The sequence below is a fragment of the Oryzias latipes genome, chromosome 18 (assembly GCF_053564925.1).
Source record: "Oryzias latipes strain Hd-rR chromosome 18, Olatipes_Hd-rR_3.1".
NCBI classification, from domain to species: Eukaryota; Metazoa; Chordata; class Actinopteri; order Beloniformes; family Adrianichthyidae; genus Oryzias; species Oryzias latipes.
This window is the reverse complement of record NC_136254.1, coordinates 26,952,468-26,967,214: the sequence shown is the minus strand read 5'-3', so window position 1 is coordinate 26,967,214 and position 14,747 is coordinate 26,952,468. Positions and strand designations below refer to the sequence as shown.

General features: G+C 37.3%; 1 protein-coding gene across 5 annotated transcripts in view; it reads right to left on the bottom strand.

The window, feature by feature from the left end:
- Positions 1-14,747, bottom strand: part of LOC101164844 (phospholipid-transporting ATPase ABCA1) — a 238,054-nt gene that overhangs the window by 123,640 nt on the left and 99,667 nt on the right. For all 5 annotated transcript variants that reach the window (XM_078936178.1, XM_078936179.1, XM_023965796.2 and 2 more), the window contains exons 15-20: positions 12,557-12,761; positions 11,501-11,626; positions 10,924-11,095; positions 9,070-9,201; positions 5,929-6,068; positions 4,728-4,865 (exon numbers count right to left, since the gene is read on the bottom strand). In XM_078936178.1, coding sequence (XP_078792304.1) covers positions 4,728-4,865; positions 5,929-6,068; positions 9,070-9,201; positions 10,924-11,095; positions 11,501-11,626; positions 12,557-12,761 — 913 coding nt within the window. The remainder of the gene's footprint in view (positions 1-4,727; positions 4,866-5,928; positions 6,069-9,069; positions 9,202-10,923; positions 11,096-11,500; positions 11,627-12,556; positions 12,762-14,747) is intronic.

The window sequence follows — 14,747 nt, the reverse complement described above, 5'->3', positions numbered from 1 at the left end:
CTTTCATTGTGGTTTAGCTACTTCCTGTTTGTGCGCTGCCATCTTGCTTGAGAAAAAATTTGAGTTCTAAGTGCCAGGTAATGGTCTAGCTTCTCACTAGCATTGCTAGTATTACCACATTTGGGTAAGGGTAATAGTATTTAAGTTGTAAACATATAAAACCTGTACTACAGAGTTTACCCTGTACTTCTTCGTCTGTGAATTGAAAAGGGTAACACACTTTGGTTAGCTTACTTCAACTTTAGCTTTCATTGTGGTTTAGCTACTTCCTGTTTGTGCGCTGCCATCTTGCTTTGAAAAAACCTGAGAGCTTAGTGCATAGTATTGGGCTAGCTTATTGCTAGCATTGCTAGCATTACCACATTTGGATGAAGGTTGGTAGTATTTTTGTATTTTTTTATTTATGTGCTGTCAGTCTTGCTTGAGAAAACACTTTTGCTAAACTACAGAGCCTCCTGTTGTTTAAAGGTAAACGATAAAAGTTTTAATTTTAATCAATTTAAAAACATTATGATTCAATTTTATTCTTCTTTATTTTATTAGTAAAAAGTGGTTAATTTTTCATGTACAATACTATTTCAGATGGTAAAACTGTCTTGCTAAAAGGAAACATTTCTTATCTTAGTATTTTTCATCTTTAAACAAGATTAAGGAAGTTCATAAAATATTTTTTTTTTCATTTGCTTTAATGCATTTTTCCATGCCTCCTTCAGGCAAAATTTCAATTACTAGTATTTTATTAACTAATATAAGGTGTTCTTAAAGGTTGTCTCAAAAATGGCTGCTTTGTTCATTGAGTAGTAATTTCACAAAATCTTGCAGTGGTCTGCCTTTATTAAACTTTCCACTTCACCTTTTCTGGTTCACAACTTACATTTTTTAATCCGTATTTTGTGGCTCACAAGTGAAATCCCAGTGGAAACGTTCATAAAATCGGCATGAAAGTCATGGCTTTCATGGTATCTATTCGTTCCACCTATTTGTTCTTACAGGCTGTTCCTTTTTTTTTATCGAGTGCCAACAACAGGGATCTGCATCTGCAGCACACTTCACATGTTTAGTGGCAAGGTTTTTTATCTTAACAGTTAAATTAAAGCAAAAATAAAGCGTTTTAGGAAACAAAGTCTGACTTCAGATTAACTTTTGGACTAAGATGTCCCCGGTTTAGATGTAGTCTAGGAAATCTTTTATCTTAATAAATATGTATTTATTTATTTGTTTAAAACAAATAAGCGTAACAACAATGAAGTTATAAAGCATAGTTTTAAGTTTGACATTTTTTTGGAATATAGGAATATCACTTTATGTAGGCTTTTTCAGCAACATTGTAAAGTTGTAGTTTTCACAACATAAAATAAATAACTTTTTTAAACGTGGTATTATTGCCAACTTCACATTTTGTAGTACAGAATTGTCTACTTATTTCATAATGACAATTGCATTCTGAAAGTTTTTTTTCTGTCAATTACAATAAAATAAATCTGGTTTGGTAAATTGGTAAGTGTGAAAAACAGAATTCTGCAATGGTGTCCCACTATTGTTTACCTGTCCAAGGTTCTTGTTAATAATAATTGAGTGATAACTGTAAACTTAAAGTTAAATGAGCATATTAACCCAGGTTTCAAAAAGTGTTTGCAAAATTCTGTGTAACTTTAAATATAGGCATATATATGTTGGCGATGCTACAATTCACTTTTTAAAACCAACCCTATATTAAACCACTGAACTCATGAGGAAAGTGAATCGTTCCATGGCTACTGCTTACCAATACGTATGTTTCCATTCAAAGTGTCCTACATGAGTGTTGTGCTAAATTTAAGAAGGTTTTATTATTAGTCTTTTTTTTTATTTTTACTGGAATTAATATTTTTCGTTTGTGCCCCTGCGTGGATTTTGGGCATCAGCTGACCGGAAAATATCCTGAAAGATCCTGAGGAAGATAATCATGGAGAATAATCATGGAGAATAATCATGGAGAAAAATCATCAACCAGATGAATGAGCGATGGATTAAAGCCGCCTCTTCTGGATGAAGATGCCCTCTTGCACTTAACTGATGAAGGAGGAAGCCCGGGCCCCTCCTTTAAAGCACAGAGAGACACTCCTAATGTGTGTTATAAGGTACGCTACGTTACACTCTATTGTTGTCAATAAAGAAAAAAAAAAGAAAGGACTTTTTATGTTAAACAATATTCCGACATTCTTTGTTTTACAAAGCAGTTAGTATTTTATTTCTAAAATACACTTTCAACAGAAAGATAGGACACAATTATATATATATATATATATATATATATATATATATATATATATATATATATATATATATATATATATATATATATATATCGATATATATAGATATATATATATATATATAGATATATATATCTATATATCTATATATAGTTTACATATAAAAAAGTTTTATATGTTTTTATTTTAATTATTTTTTAGCCATAAATTGACTTAATTTAAGAAATTATGTCCTTGCTCTAAAATGTTAAAAGTTCAAAGTTGTCACTTTTAATTGACAAAATACTTTTTTTTTTATCTTGCTGTGCAGCACTTGCTGTTTCTAATTATGAAAAGTGCTACACAAATAAAGGCTGACTGATTGACAGAAATGTGAAAAAAGCTTCAAATGTACACCTGTATCGTACTTCAGAGCTTTCATAATTAGCTAGGTAATTTAACGGTAATAAACTTTCAGTAATGGATAAAAATGTAAATGTTAGAAGGAAAAAAATATAATTTGTTGTTTTTTAAACTTAAAATCCCCACATATCTCTGCAGTTTTTAAATAATAAATGACAGGAAAAGAAAATTACACAATTTAACTGAGAATCAACATCGTTTTACTGTTTCAGGCTTTTAATATCCAACCCCCCACTGTCCAGATCATGCATCTTTAATATGCATGCATATAATATTCTGTGGTACTTTGTGTTTCGAACAAAGTGAATAACAGAGTTTGAACTTCTTCCAAACACACAACCTCATTTTCTATGCTACAAAACCAAAACCTTTGGGGTTGATAAGCTCTCCGTGTGGAAAAACGTGCACCTTTAATCGTCTCTTAGGAACTCCTCCGCCCGATTTTAGCCTTCACACTCATTTAAAGTTATGATCTTCCTCTCATTTTTTTTCTTTTTCTTTGCCTAAGAAATGCCCTTAATAACACCTTGGCTCTAAAAAAGGCCAGCGATTCACAAAACATAAGTCAGTCCTCCGGCCAGAATGTGGGGGGGTTCATTATAGTCCAGTTATCTGCAGTTCCCAAATGAACTGGAAGGACTTGATTAGAGAGATGGAGACATTAATGGCACAGAGAGGGCAGAGTGTCACACCGTGCACATTAAACATTTAGACATCTGTTCAGAGACTGGGCTGGTGTAATGTGCATACCCTGCTTACAGCCACCAATAACCGCCATGTGGACACGGCCAAAGAGACACATGCCCAATAGGATGGTAGGTAGTTTACGGAGAAATGTCAAGTTCTGTTTTTTAACCATTTTTTTAATATGCTTTTTAATAGACGTGGTCTGCTGGTCAAAACCATTGATTGTATAAAGAACTTAACCGAGTAAGTGGCTAACTTCTGCCTGCAACCATTTTTTTTTTTGCTATATGGATGCCACCATGTTAGAGCCAGGTTTTTTCAGTAAGGAGTGATCGGACCACTCTTGCCAATCAGGCGTGAACTTGTTAGACCTCCACACCCGTCAACTTGAAAGTGGGCTACAAGAGATCTGTCAATCAAATGTTTTCAAGCTTTTGACGTAATGGCCAGGAGGCACCACCTACTTGTATTGAGGAATCTGATCATTTAAATAATTTACCCTTCTAAAAAAAAACATCATAAGGAAAATAGGATTACTCGGAACGTGTTAAAAAAACTGTAGAAGAGCAACAATGGTTATTCTGACAGATATAATGATTGAGTATTAGCTGTTTATTTTTTCATTAGAAGTCTCAGAAGGAGCCAGCGGGTACTTCCTGTTTTGACTGTCAACCATTAACAGTCAATGGTCTAAATCTATTTTCTCTGTGTTAATGAGTATGGCCCCAAAAGGAATCTCAATTTTATTTGACATGTTCACAAGGGCATTTTGAACCCCCTCGATGTCAGAAAATCTTGGGTTACGTTGACGCCTTCAGAGGGCGGTAAAGCGGTAAAATGTGGGAGGATTGGTTGACTTGGTCTGCTCTTTGATTATCCCACTTTGTTGTTTAGGAGTAACAACCGTAATTTGTTTTATTATCATGATGTTACCAAAGTGTCTTTATTTTTATAAGCGGCAGCAGTGGATGCAGTTTATTTTTGGAATATCAGAATTGTTGCTGTGAGAGATTAGTTTAGTCTTTTTTTCTTTATGGACAGCCTCATAAACAAAAGTAAAAATGAAGCTCAATCCACTTTGATTTTCTCAGAAACAGATTTTTTTGAATGAATGTATTTGGCAGAACGTGTATTTGGCAGAACCATTGGATTTACTTGTGGTAAATATCAGTGTTTGCCTATTCAATGTCTTTATATGTATTTTAATTGGAAAGTGTTATTCCTCATGCTCTCATACTGTAAATATTCCAGCCCTGTCAGTCAAACATCTGACATAACCCTTCACCAGACCAAATTTTAAGCAGCATGTTCCCATTTTATCTAGTCCTGGACTAATAATAATTACATCTTAGTATAGAAACTGTGGCATATATGAATCCTTACCTTTTTTGTATTTTAACAACAGGTCCCAGATACCTCTGCGGGCAAAAGGGTCCACTCCTGCTGTAGGTTCATCCAAGAAGACAATTTTTGAACCGCCAACAAATGCTATAGCCACCGACAGCTTTCTCTGCATGCCACCTGAAAACCCCAAACAATGTAAATGAGCAACGGTGACAGAGGTTTTCACACACTGATCTAAAATATATGTATGCCAAGTTTTTGTTTCGACCTAGTTAGGTGTTTAGTTGTCAGAGTGGGTGTTTTTTTGTTTTTTTTGGATTTCTTATGCGTCAAATAGAGTCTGCTGATTTCCTGACTGACCCATGCTTCTTCCTCCACAGGACTTTTGCATAACAAATTGGGGGCTTGTCCGGGATCTCAACTCAGTTCTGGATTTAACACACAAAACGTCCATCGAGCCATCCATGTTCTGTACATGTTTCATTTACGTTTGGGGTTTTGGTCTTGCTGGATCCTACTCAGCTACTAAAGAGTAAAGGCAGGGACAGATCACCAAGGATCACCAAGGCCACAAAAAAAGACAGGTTGTTGACAGGCCACAAAAAAAGACAGGTTGTTGTTTGGTGAGTCGACACATTTTGCATTGAGTTTAAGAAAAAAAAAACTACCCAGTTATTCATCAGTGTCAGGTTTCAAATATGATGTGGACACAATATCAGAAAGTGATTATGGAATAAACATGTCAAGGTTTATCCTTCTATGTTATATTGCCTTTTGGATGGAGTAAGATGACTTATGTCTGGGAAGCAGATACACCTTGCTGCCATAATTTCCACCACCACTCTCTTAGCGAGCTCTTCAAAATGCATCCAATGTAGTGCTAATGTAGTGGAAAAGTCAGCATAGATCAACCTTGAAAGTCATATTTCAGTGGTTTTGCTCACAAGCAACCCGTGACTGGGAACAATTTATCAAGTACTGCCTGCTCATGCACCCCAGACAATGAATTACAACCTATGACACCCAAGTACAGGGAATATGTGAGACAGCCACACACCCCGGCTGCAGAATAGCATATCCCCAACTGTGGTTATAATCTACAGATAATATGTCTTCCTTGGGGAAATTAAAGCAGAGGGCACACACATCCTGCACACATCAAAGCCAAAATTTACAGCTCTGCATAATGGCAGTCAGAGCCCCAGATGCTAAATATTTGTCGGCATGCACACAAACTCACCTGACAGGTTCTTAACAAGGTCTTTTCGCTTGTGCAATAAGCCGACGTCTTTAATCATCTGGTCCATCTCGGTCTGAAGCTCGCTGGGGTTGAGTCCTTTCAGACGCCCGTAGAAGTATATGTGCTCCTCAACCGTCAGCCTGGCAGAATTTCAGAAGACTTGTTTGACTGACACTTGTGGTTCCAAGTATGGCAAAAAGAGTTTTAAATGTGAACCTCTTATTCCATAAAAATTAGAAGAAAAAAGGAACATTCTGACACCTCTACATTAGCACAAACGTTATAACTTTAAAGAGGGATAGAGGTCTGATATTTTTAGCGGTAATTTCAATGGTTAATAGCTGTGCTTGTGATGTACAACATGTGCACATTTTTAGGGAATGGTTTAGTATAGAACAAAAAAGGATAAACTTAGATTAAAATAGAATATTGCATATTGCATAGAATATTGATCAGTTCCAATACTTCTACAAGCAAGACAGTGCTCAGTTGACATTTGTCAAATTTATCCAAAATTAGTTTTTAAACTTGGCTCTTCTAATGTCAGTTGGACTAGCTATCGTCAAAAGTTTTTAGCCTCATCGCTACAAGGAAGCATTGACTGTATATCTGTATTTCTCATATACAGTCAATGTATGGAAGACACAGGTGTAGTCGACAGATTAGGTTGACTACACCTGTGTCTTCCATACATTGACTGTAAATGAGAAATACAGATATACAGTCAATGTATGGAAGACACAGGTGTAGTCGACAGATAAGGTTGATTTATTTGGAAGACCTCTATAGAAGTGTCAATAATCACGACCCTGTGTCTGGGTTTATGAGATCACTCAAACTCTGTTTGTCTGTTATCCAATTTCCTGACCCGCATTAGTATGAAAAGACATAAAAATAAGCATTTTTTTATTGTTGTCTCAATACAAATAAGAAAAATCTTAAAGGTCAGGAGTAGAACAATCAGTTTCTCCTCCATTTTGGTTTTGGACTCTGCCCGCAAATCCCATTATAAACATATCAAAGCTGAATTCCTGATTTGTTGATGCAAGACAAATTCTTCACTGCACCTGACACTCAAAATGCCCTGCAGGACCTCTGCTTGGGTCTGTACATTGACCTAACGTTTCACGTTAGGGCAAATCCCGTTTGGTGTGAGTTTGCTTGTATGGTTGAATTGAAAAAGTGCAGTCCACCATTTTCCATACTTTCATGGCTTTTTTGTTTAGAGCAAGCAAAGGAACTTTCCCCGTCAACACACACACCAGCTTCAGATCTTTGCTCAGAAAAAAAAAGGGTAACATGATCCTCTGTGTTCATTGCTGGGTGCCCCAAACGTGGTAAAACTTTGAGAGATGACTGTAAATTTTCATGCAACTTCTCCACACTTAAAACTATTTCTTGTCTGTTCGAGGCTTTGAGTCAGCACTTGTAATCAGGTACATGAATCCTATACTGTGTCTAGATAGTGTTGAATAGCTGTACTAAAACACGTGTGAATTACAAGACATCTCAGCATGTTGGTTAGAAGCAGGCCTGTAGAGCATTAATAAGTAAAGAGATGTTCGTAGACATGAGCGCAAATAAAGGAATCGAGGATTAGCGGCGGTAACAGAGATAACGTAATCTGTTTGCAGAGTAAGCAAATCAGCGGCAACAATTACAGTGGAGGCGAGGTTGTAATAAGCTGATAATGAAGACGGCTAATTTACTATACGCTGTCGGATTCGGCTCAGCTGTTTGTGTAAAGCCACATGTAAGCAGTGGCAGCCATAAAAGTTGATGAGGTGTTGTGTGACTGACTGTAAAGGTTCCTCAACAGGGTTGTAATTGGATTGAGTACAGTAACACACTATTAATAAAAAAAAAAAAAAAAAATCACTCGAGGTTACCCTTCTTATTATAAGTTTAGTATAGTTTGGCCAAAAGTCCTGGTTTCTACCTGTAAGTGATCTTTGATAAAGCCCGTCTAAAGCTCTGACCTAGACCACATAATCGGTGTATATTGGGAATTTCTGTAGCCCCGGGCCATGTGGGTGTGTTCCTGGTGCCTGCCCTTTGTCTCCCTCCTCCTGCACAGGTGTTTGAAATCCGATGACGGCAATACAAGCTCTGCTTGTAGGAGCTCTTCGGGTGTACTCTCCCTCTGGTCGTCCTGCTGTGTCCAGGTCTTTGCTGCACCCCTGTTCCAAGACACCAGGCTTCTCATTTCTTCCACTCTTTAGTTTTGTCCCATTGGTTTGGTTTATACTCCATCCACAAACATAGCCTCACACACCCAGGCACTCATTCAACACAACACCTTTCTGTTTTTTTGGTTGTTTATTATTCGTGGCCGGGAAAGGCTCCACCAGCCCTGTGACCCCAAAAGGGACAAAAAGGGTCAAGAAGATGAATATTTTCATTAAATACTCTGTTATTGCTAAAGTCGCCTTCATATCCCTTCTGCTTTGTTATGGTGAAGAGCCACCGTAACAAATTAGGGGCTTGTCTGGGATTTGACCTTGGGACCTCTTGCACCTGTGCAGTAGGAGGAGAAAAAGGGCTGGCACCAGGAACATATCCATATTTCCAAGGGCAATAACAGGTAAAGTGGTTCAACTTTCACAATTTGGCTGATTTGTTCATTTCTTTCAGTGCTATTTAACATCCTTTATTTATTTTTTTACAGTGCAGTGTTCTGTATCCTAATTGGCTGTAGACTCTGTACATCAATCTCTTTTCAGCTGTGTCTCTTGCGCACTATGTGTTAAGCTTGCCAGAGTTGCACAATTGTACAACTGCTAGCAGATCTTTGTTTTCGTTCTATAATGCTGGACTTTTTTTTTTAATAAAGATTAACATTTTGAGAGTTTAAACTAGAGAGAACAGTGTAAAAATGCTCATGTTTGTCTTTGAAAAGTGTATAAAGAGTATAGTGATGGTTTTACAGCCTAAAAACCGCTGTAATTCAGTAATTTTACATATTGCAAGTTATTTACGGAACGCAACAATAGACGAAGGAACACCGTATGACATTAAAAAAAAAAATGCAACCATCAGCCTTCATTACCCTTCTACCCTCGACGGACCTGGGCGGGGGGGAAAAACAGATAGGAGCATTAAAAAACCACAACTGATTTTGTTAAAAACACATCCACGTACTCGTCAAATAGGACATTGTGTTGAGGACACATTCCCAGATACTTCCGAATGTTGTCCATGTCGGTGCGAATGTCGTAGCCGTTGATGAGCGCCGTTCCCGAAGTAGGTGGAAACAAGCCTGTCAGAATTGACCTGCAAAAGAAGATATCAAAGAAATGTTAAGTGCAGCCTTTTTCAGGCTTTTTTATTTATGACAATAATGAAATTTTCAATCTTTTTCCTTCTTTTTTTACTCTTTAAATAGTATAAAAGTAGTTCTGTCCCACAGCAAACCTGACTGCAAGGACCAGATTGTTTTCACAATTTTTCTGTCTTGCAGCATCTTTGAGCAAAAATGTTGTCCCCACCATAGACTCTAAAACAAACTAAAATTTGCACACACGTAGTCACGTTGAAAACGAATTTTTGGTATAGTGACCGACCCTTCATAAAACGATGATATCACAGTGGTAGAAACTATCAGAAAAACGAACGTGGCAAGAATCTTTTAAAGGGTTAAAAAAAATTGTGACAAAATCCACTAAGGTCACCAAAACAAAAGTGTCAGGGATATTCAGATTTTTGTTTTTATTGTTTTGTGTCTGTAAATATTAATGACTGGAAAAGACATGGTAAAAATAAAGTAGAAAAAAATGTCTTTGTAAAAGCTGCAATTCCTTATAAGCCCCTGGAAAAACAAAAAGCAATACAAATTATTTACCTTATACTCAAGTTTTTCCATTTATAAGTACTTTCATATGCTGAAAAACATGCTGAGAAAAATGTGATTCATTTTCTAAATCATAGATCAGTTGTTGGGACACGACTCTGATGCGGTTGCTGGAAACTCATCAACAGAGTGTGACCAAGTCCTCTCTTTGTCCTTTTCCTCTCTGTGCTCAGAAATGTCTCGTTCCAGTTGCCCACAGTTTCCTCGCAGCCCTTAGTCCTGCATCGTTTGCTCTCTCCGCCGCTCTGGCTCATTCTTGTGGGCCGCTGGGTCTCGTTTATTTTGTCATCCAAAACCCCACCTGACCTTTTCACCATTTTTCAAACATCTATTAGATTCCTACTACTATGGAAGCAACAACTGAGTGATAATGGTCCTCTCAATACACACACACACATATATATATATATATATATATATATATATATATATATATATATATATATATATATATATATATATATACATACATATATATATATACATACATATATATATATACATACATATACATATATATATATACATACATATATATATATACATACATATATATATATATATATATATATATATATATATATATATATATATATATATATATATATATATATATATATATATATATATCTCAGGTCATGTGTAGCAAAGAAATCTATATTTGAAATGTTTTAGTTTAAAATTAAAATATATAAATGTTAATTGGGGCAGACTTCTTATGTCAGAATTTATTGCTACATTTTTTCTCTCAAAAGGATTATCCCTTTAGCACCTGAGATGCTTCTCGTACATTGTAAATAACACGCTATTTGACATGGCGTAACTCTTCGATCGCCTACATGATTAGCATAATTCTTTTGTGTTTTCCTGAGCTTCAGAATTTAGCTTCAGACGTTCTTTTAACTACCATAACTTTTCAACTGTCTGCGCAAATAATGTAATTCCAGCAGATGAAGAAAAGTAGCTTTTTGTTGATATGCAACAGTAATGAAGTTTTACACGATGGAATCAGATGATTCTATCGCAGAGAATTCACATTTGAAATTTTTACAAAGATTAAGAAAAAAAAAAAATGAATATACTAAACGCTTCAAATTTTTGAAAGAAAAAAAACGATCAAAGTTATATAAGAAAGCAAAACATACATTGTAGTTGTTTTTCCTGCTCCGTTGTGGCCAAGGAAAGATGTGATCTGATTCTCATAGAAGTCCACGCTCAGCCCGTCCACTGCCACTTTCTTCCCAGTCTTATAGATTTTGACAAGGTTACGGATGGAAACCCCAGCCTTCATGTTAGGATCTGGTTTCTCCAAAAATTCTAAAAATAAAAATTAACCACAGAAAAATATTTTTAAATGGTAGTTCTTTCTCTATACTATAATGGGGATATTTGAAACAACATATTTTTCCAGCTAGACAAGTCCTTTTTTTTGCAATGGAATAAACCTAACATGTAAATGGTGTAAAAATAAATATATATATATTCATCCAAATTTAAAGTGTTAAAGAAATTCTGATATATCTTAAAAGAAACAACATAAAATTAATATAATTACTAGAAATACAAAGTAAAGTGGAAATGTTTGCTTGCATCGAGTCCCAATTTACAACACCATGCTAATTTTGTTTGCTTAGTACCTGAACAAAGTGTAAAAAAATTTTCAATTGTGTTGTAATAGGTTAAATTATCAGAGGTAACAATGAGATTTCAATCAGAGTTTACCATTTGGTACACTGGAGCGTTTCAGCAGCTTAAAGTTATCTGGGATGTCCTCGGGAACTGATGTTTTTCCGAACCAATAAGAATAAGTGAAGAGGAAGTACCACGGCCTAGGGATTCCATATTGACCTGATGAACATTGTTTACGTTACATGTTTAGTACAACATTTCAAATATTACAGAGCAAAGCATAAAATGAACAAATACGTTTTTTTTTGTTTTTTTCTTTAAGGGAGTAGCATTTAATTTGCACTTTGAGAAAAGTGCAAATTTAAAAGTGACTTAATGGTGATAGGGCCGTCTCAAAGGGATGTGTGGGCCTCGGGCAAAAATAATTCTGAGGCCCCCCCTGAGTGTGTTTAGAATCTCAATTGGGTCTTTTTTTCCCTCTAAAGATCTGCTTTGTCTCGCAGGTGGAGCCACTTTTAAGTGGCTTAAAAGCTCACATTTGCATAGATGTTTTAGTTTCTGGCTCATGCTTCAGACTGATCTTAAATTTAGCAAAGTTCAGATGTTATAAGGGTGGTAAGAATAATATAATGAAATTATTATACTATAGACGGGTTGTTGGTATCACTTTATATGGTTAACACCCCCCCCCCACACACTAATAGCCTTTGGTAATTTCCTGTACTTTCTAGCAGGAACATAAAATTTTATTTGCATGTTACTTCATATCTCCATTCGATCTTTTTTCAAACTCGCTCAGTCCCGTTTGGGGTAACAATGTTGCTGGAGCCTATCCCTACTGTTATGGGTGAAGGTTGGTTCACCCTGGACAGGTGCCCTATCAGTATCACTGTTAAGGGACAATTTAGCATTACTAGTTAACCTAATAAGTTGGTCTTGGGAGAACCCAGAGAGACCGAATTTATGCAGGGGGAGAACGTGTGACCTCCACACAGAAAGGTTCAAATCTCTGGGATTTGAGCCTATCTAGAGAGCGCTAACCACAACACCACCATGCAGCCCTCTTTTGTATCTACTCCCTTTAAAAAAAAAACACAAAAAAACGTTTTCACCGGTGATGAAACATGGTTTTGGAAACCCAAACATTACCTGGAAAAACGTTCTCAATGTACCAGGTGAGCACCCAGTATATGGCAGCATCTAAAAGCATCATCAGTATAGAGACGATGAAGGTGTAGCGCTGTCCTTCCTCTGGACTCGTAGCGATGTTGTGCCACTGAATCCCAACGCCTTGCTCCTCAAACTTGGAGAGGTTCTCGCAGCCGTAGCCAAAGGCCACGCATGACAGTAGACTCTGGGACGGAACGGAGAGGAAAACGTTGAAATGATTGTTCCAGAATTGATCGAGCACGCTCGTTCGCTCTTTGCGAGTATGGCGCAGCACTCCCAGACAAGACACTAAATATGCAGTTGGAGTTTAGCAGCTGGTGAAAGTTAACGCATTGGGCCATTAAGACGGGAACAGAGGGAATCAGCTTAGCCAGGACGTTAAATCCTGGTTGCTTGCCTAGAAAGAATTTCTAGCCAAGAAAATGTTGTTCCCAAGTCCCAAATGAAGTAGTTAAATAAGGAATAATGTTATTAACAAATAAGATTACATGGATTAATCAGTTCACAAGGTTTTGGCAGGTGTGCGTGGTAAAAACTAAGCAGAAGCACTACAATATTTTCCCAAAAGTATTCCTGCGGTGTATAATAGTATCTCATTGTACATTTTGTAAAGTATGGTTAAATAATAATATAAAAATGTATAAAAGCTTGGACATAATACATCATTATTACCACAATGACAAGACGGACACTAGAATACATCTGGTGCCAACAAAGATTTGTTTGATCTTTCGTACAGCAGGAAGCGGCAAATGATGCTTTGCCCACGAGGCCTCGTCTGCCACGGCCTCTGATTGGCCATGTACCCCCGCCAGCTGTTTCATCACACCCCATTTGCTTGCAGCATTTCTGCGCCGGCAGACGTGCTCGCCGGAGCCTGAGAGACAAATCTCCATGATAAGGCGTTGTCGCACAACCACACATGGAGAAGCAGGCTCTGCAGCGATGGCGCCAAAACCCCGAGCCTGGCCACTGCTGCCGCTGGCGACTTTCTGCCACGTCCTCCGCTGCCCGTCTGCCAATCGGTGGCTAGATGAGGGTTGACAGCGGGGCACGGCGGGCTGCAATCCCTGACCTCTGTACGAACGGCTGACAAAACAACAGAAGCCCACTCCTTTGGCTGTTGGGAAAGGGGGCACAGCTTGGGAAGCTGACAAAAAAACAAGCCGACTCTATTGAACGCATGTCAAACTGGTCATTCAGACGGTCAGACTGCAGCAGGATGTGTAGAATTGGAGCCATAGTGTTGCATTAGAGACTAATACTTTCAGAACACTCTTTGGATGCATCATATGAAATTGCACAGGTGTTTACACAAACATTGCACAGCTGGGTAACCTTGAAGCCTACCATATTTCTTATTCCACATTCCTTTTGTGCAGCCGGCTAAATGATGCTACATTAAACCGCAGACCCATCTTATAAACATAAAATAAGCCTAAAGCGCATTCTTGTACATGTGTTTAGCCCATGGTGTTCACACTGGATTGTCGCTACCCGATACTAGCGCATGTCCTCCACCTACAGTTGGACGAGGCTTGCTGCGAAATGACAAAGTGGTGCAAATTTTGTGAATCTAGCTCCAGGCTTTTTTTCTACAGATCTTGTTGTCATATAATTAAGGCCGGACTATTTTTAAACGGTTGGCACTTCCTTGAATTAAAGGGAACGTCATCTAGACATAATACCAAATCCGAGTCCCTGACTTGTCAAAGTTGGACCTGCTTTAACATTCAACATGTTCAATGGCTGCGTGTTTTTTACAAAGAGCCCAAAAACACTTACACATGTGCAAAGAAGTTTACATTGATCTTTAATTGAAAGAAGGCGCTTGAACGCACGCTGAGCAGTGTGTACATAGTTTCAGTTGCAGTATATATTGTAAAGACAATTAAATTGTAGCTGCAGCTGGATGCGGTAAACGTCCAAATCGTAACTAAGTTGACCACAGTTTCAAAAGTTTTACCTCGTTTTTTTTTTTCAATTTTTTTGCCAATGTTATCCACATGTATTTACACACATATGTCCAGCATGCATTGCCAGAACGTTTTTAACCTTAACACACCCCGCCCTAATTACATGCAAATACTCACTTCCTTTTGTCGTACAAATAAAAGTCTCATGGGCTCTTTTGAGCGTCGTAGAAAAACGCGGCCTTTTCCTCTTTTCC